Source organism: Chenopodium album, chromosome 12 (assembly GCF_948465745.1).
Source record: "Chenopodium album chromosome 12, dcCheAlbu1.1, whole genome shotgun sequence".
Taxonomy (NCBI): domain Eukaryota; kingdom Viridiplantae; phylum Streptophyta; class Magnoliopsida; order Caryophyllales; family Amaranthaceae; genus Chenopodium; species Chenopodium album.
The window spans coordinates 53,475,109-53,479,921 of NC_137845.1; the positions used below are offsets into that span (position 1 = coordinate 53,475,109).

General features: G+C 35.5%; 1 protein-coding gene across 1 annotated transcript; it reads left to right on the forward strand.

Annotated features, from left to right (window-relative positions):
* Positions 1-396: 396 nt before the first annotated feature.
* LOC145572627 (protein RESISTANCE TO PHYTOPHTHORA 1, chloroplastic-like) lies at positions 397-4,610 on the forward strand. Its single transcript, XM_081631586.1, has 4 exons — positions 397-764; positions 3,138-3,344; positions 3,984-4,153; positions 4,237-4,610. The coding sequence occupies exons 1-4, from the start codon at positions 455-457 to the stop codon at positions 4,261-4,263; spliced, it is 714 nt and encodes a 237-aa protein (XP_081487712.1). The 5' UTR covers positions 397-454; the 3' UTR covers positions 4,264-4,610.
* The last annotated feature ends 203 nt before the right edge of the window (positions 4,611-4,813 follow it).

The following is a 4,813-nucleotide window of genomic DNA, read 5'->3' on the forward strand; positions in this document are numbered from 1 at the left end:
TTTAGCTAGTTGAAAACTTTTCAGAACTATAATTGATAAGAAAATCACCCACAAAAAATGTTATAGAAAGTGTAATTTTGAATTAATATTCAAAGAAAACCCAATGCAATGCGAATTATATATCAAATTATCAATAACATACATGGACAAAGTATACTCAAATTGGACAAGAGCTTAAGAAAAATCGCTCAACACAATCAGTAAAAATTCCCATTTTACGGGTTACAATCAGTATACTCGCAAGTCGCAACTATCGAATTTTGGTCAATTTAACGAGCAAGGGTCAAGGGAGGCCCATGCTAGAGCGCTTGTTAATTGCTAGGCTTTGGTACGCCCACCTCGCTCGATATTAGCCAATTGTGTCCTTTTTTTTTTTTTTTTTTTTTTTTTGCCTCATCCATTTTCTATTCTTTCATCTTCCCAAATAAAATTCCAAAAACACCAAAAATTTAAAATGACAGTATTGTTACCAGGCTCTCCCTTGAGCTGCCATTTCTCAATTCTTCCTAGTGTAAAAAAAGGTTATTCATTTTCATATAAAACTTCAACTTCTTTCAATTTTCCGCCATTAAAGGGTAGCTTCAGAATCCATGGAAGCTCAGATAATCTCGACACACCCACAACTGTTGAAGAACAGCAACAAGAAGAACAGAATTTGCAAATTAACAATTTAGAGGAGAAAGAAAATGAAATCAGGGGTTCTTCTGCTTCCACTTCTACTTCTACTGCTGCTCCTGCAATAGAGAAAGATCTAAAAAAGGCAAGTTCTTTTTGCCCACAAAATTTCAATCTTCTTTGTTGTTTTAAATTTTTTTTAATAAATTTTTTTGTAATCTTGTTTCTGAAAATTGAATTATATAATATATAGTATGATTTTTGTCAAATTGTAATATTATACGGAGTAGCTAATAGCTTAGTTAATCTTTGAATATATTGGATGGTCGAGTTTAATTTAATTGCTGGAATTTTAGCGTTTGATGATAATAGATTAATGATTGGCTTTTATATTAAATGTTTTGAAGGTGAAAAGAACAGGCCTTTTGTCTAAAAATAGTCATCAGCTTCACTGCCTTTGATTATAAGAATGTTGATCAGTGGAATTCTTTCATTAATTGTTGTTAATGTGCTATGTGATTGTTTGTTCTTTCTAATTTGTTTAATAAATTGAAATAAGAATTACAAGAGTATTTGTTCTTGGTTAGGGTCTGGATGATTTCGGACTTATTAAGGCGAAAATTGAATTGGGTTGTTTGATTTGATGTTTACATGGAAGTGTATGAGTAGATTGGATGAGTAATGTTGGAAAAGTGAGGGAATACTTAAGGATCAAGAGGAAAACTTGAAATGGGGATTTTTGAAGTGAGCATTGAACTAAGTCTTGTATGGGTTGTAGAAGGAGCAAGTTAGTAGACATTGGCGATCCGATGTGTTTGATAAATGGGTGAGAAGGATCGATTCAACATTGGTCGAGTGTGGGAGCTTGGTTGGCATATGATTGGGTTTTAGGACTTGGGAGTTTGGAGGAGATAAATTAATTGTTTCTACTTTCAATGCCTCCAAATAACGAAAATATAGGAAGAAGAGAGTTTTAAAGGTATTTTGAAAGTAGAATTAGGGGGGAGGTGGTTTTAGTGAGTGAAACTTAAGTTTGATTTTTTCTTTTTTTTAATGAATCCTAGGGGGGGTTTGGGGGTGAGGGGGCATTTTCTTATTGTAACGTTTTCAATTGCTGAGTGAAAATCTCATATGCTGCATTCTTGTATCAGAAATGCAATGATCTAATAAGTTTGTCACATCGAAAATATAGGAGGATACTAATTGTAGAGGATTTTTTACAATAGAAGGACAGGGGGTCTCTTGCAAATATGCAGAGGCTTTGTGGCAGATGTGGGGGGATATCAATTCTAGAGGAGTGCAAAATTGCTTGCCCCATTATGTGGCTTAGATTTTTGTGCAATCGGGTCCTTTGGTGAATAGCAAAAGCTGAAGGAAGGCTTGTTTTGTTGTTTAACTAGAAGCTAGATTTGCTTCAGGGAGGAGAGGCATGAGCCATGAGGTGCATGAGGTTTTATTTATCAGTTTTGGATTATATTTTTTGTCGGGCTAGCGATTATTTTAACCTCCTTGCTGTGGTCAGTATATATGACTAGCAAAGCTCTCTACAGCTGCAGAGAGGTCTGATTCTTTTTACTTCTTAGTCTCCTTAGCATAGTTCTTAAGGGTGGTTGAAATGTATTTGTGAGGTTTTATATGTTTGAAAAACTGCTTTAGCTAAAGGGGGTTAGAAAGAGTGATGTATAATTTCACGAGGCTTTTACAAAATCTCTATAATATTGCATCTATTCTCTTTATGAAAAAAGTAGCAAAATGATCCAAGTATGATGATTGATTATGTGTCAACAAAAGTTATAGGCTAAGGAATGCGGATAATGTTTGAGTTGGTGATCTAATGTTTGGCTGCAAGATGGCTTTCAATAACGTGCCAGATCTTTTCTGAGTTAATGAATTTGAGTTCTGTGCTGCCAACAAAAGATACTTTGAAGCCCTTAGCTTGTCCCATGCTTTTCTATTAGAAGCTTTTTTTCCCCAGGATTTTTAAAGGGGGTGGGAGGTTGATGGTCATGACTCATGAGTATTGATAGTTATATGTATGCCGTTTTAATGTAGATAGCAACTGTGAGTTGAATGATGATAAAGAAAGAAAATTTTGGTTAACAACATAGAGATGAATAGAATGATTGATCAACTTCTATATAACCTGATGCAAGTGATCATTTATATATCCAAGAATGTCTTTGGGAGTCACACTTGCTAATGAATCGGCTTTAGTGTAAGGATTGACCAAATAGGATCCATGTTAACATGTTCTCCAGCTTTCATTGTTTGGTCAAAGGTCAGCCTCTACTCATAAATTAATGACATTGCATACTTTTGATCTTGTTTATCCTACTTTATGCAAGAATCATTCAAAGGCGTATAAGGCATAGTGGCAATGGGAATGCTTATGAATTATGATGTTGGCTTTGACAGCTCAATCCTGATGACTGATTTGAAATGCGTTTTTTTCTTTCATCTTTGTTGCGGAGACACTCGCTGTTCAGAAAAATTCTTGACATGTTCCGTGTTCAATCAGGTAGTTAACAAGGCAGCTGCAACCTTTGCTCCTAGGGCTTCTACAGCTTCCAAAAATCCTGCTGTGCCAGGAAGTACATTATACTCAGTTTTTGAGATTCAGGGATATGCATCTATGCTTCTGGGTGGAGTTCTCTCCTTCAATCTTGTATTCCCTTCAAATGAGCCAGACATATGGCGATTAATGGGCATGTGGTCCATTTGGATGTTCAGTAAGTCCTTATCTCCACTATGATAATATAATTCACTTCCTTTATCATACTTCTTGGTTGCTCAAAAGACTACATTCATAAGGATCACGAAAAAAATGGACAACATGGTTTAAAGGAGAGAGAAAGTAGGATAGAGAGGGATAGACAAATAATGTACATTTAGGATTACTCATTATGTAGCTTTCATTTGTTTTAGCATTTCAGGTCTCACCCATCTATTTCATATGGCTCCAATTAGGTTCAATGCATCCTTGAAAGCATTCTATATTAGTTATTTGCATGTTGGTTAAGATGTTGACAAAATCTAGATGAACTTAAAAATTTTAAATGAAGCACAAAGCACTACTCGTACATTAGATTTGGTTTCCTGCGGTGAAATGCTGTATTAATTTGGAGTGTGGACTATACGTGGGTCAAGTAATAATACTATATATTCAAATAGTTTGAGAGTGACAAACTACTATGTTGATAGAAACAAGGGTGAAGGTCATTGAAACCCATTTTGCTCATAAATGCTAATTTCTTCCAAATATGCAATATCTCAATCTGTATCTTTGATTAATAACTTTTGGAAACTGGAAACACAACTGGAAATTTGAAACTGGAAACTGGAAATGAAATTTATTTTCTTTGGTGCAGCAATTCCTTCACTTCGTGCCCGAGATTGTTCAAACAAAGAAAAAGAAGCCCTCAACTATCTTTTCCTCCTCATTCCATTGCTAAATGTTATAATCCCATTCTTTTGGAAGTCCTTTGCTGTTGTTTGGTCTGCAGATACCGTCGCCTTCTTTTTGATGTATGCTTGGAAGGTAAGAATAGCTTCTTTTCAATGCCTTTACCAATGTACACTGTTCAGTAATTTTCAGTTACTGACACTATTTCTGCTTCACAGTTGGGGTGGTTGCAGAAAATAGAGTAAGGTTGCCATCTTGGGTTGTCTTGGACACTTGGAGAAAGTCTATGCTGTACAAAAATATGTTCAAAACTTTCAAGGGAGCTGGAAATTCTGGTGAAGGAAAGACTAAGATGCTTAGAAGCCAGACAGAGTTGACACTAAATTGAAGTTATTGATGTGATGCAATCAATTTCTCCCCTTCGTTACGTGTATGAACGGTCTTGTAATGTTGTACGTGGATTTTTAATAGCAATTGTATTGGTATTTACTCTGCAAAAAATTATAATTGTTACTGTATTTTATACCTGTTTAGTTATTTAGTATAGGGACATGGCTAAATGGCTTAAATGAGATTTCCTAGTTCCATCCTACATTCATATTGTTATTTGGTATATTCACTACTTTACCTGTTTTCCACAAATTGATAATAGGATAACGGTGGTCAAAGAGCTACCAAAAGCGAACAAAGTCCGCAAATAAACACGAAGCAGAACCAAACAGCAGTTTGCAGCTGGGTGTAGTGGCTCGAAATTACAACCACCGGTGGCACCTTGGATAAGGCTTGACAGGGGGG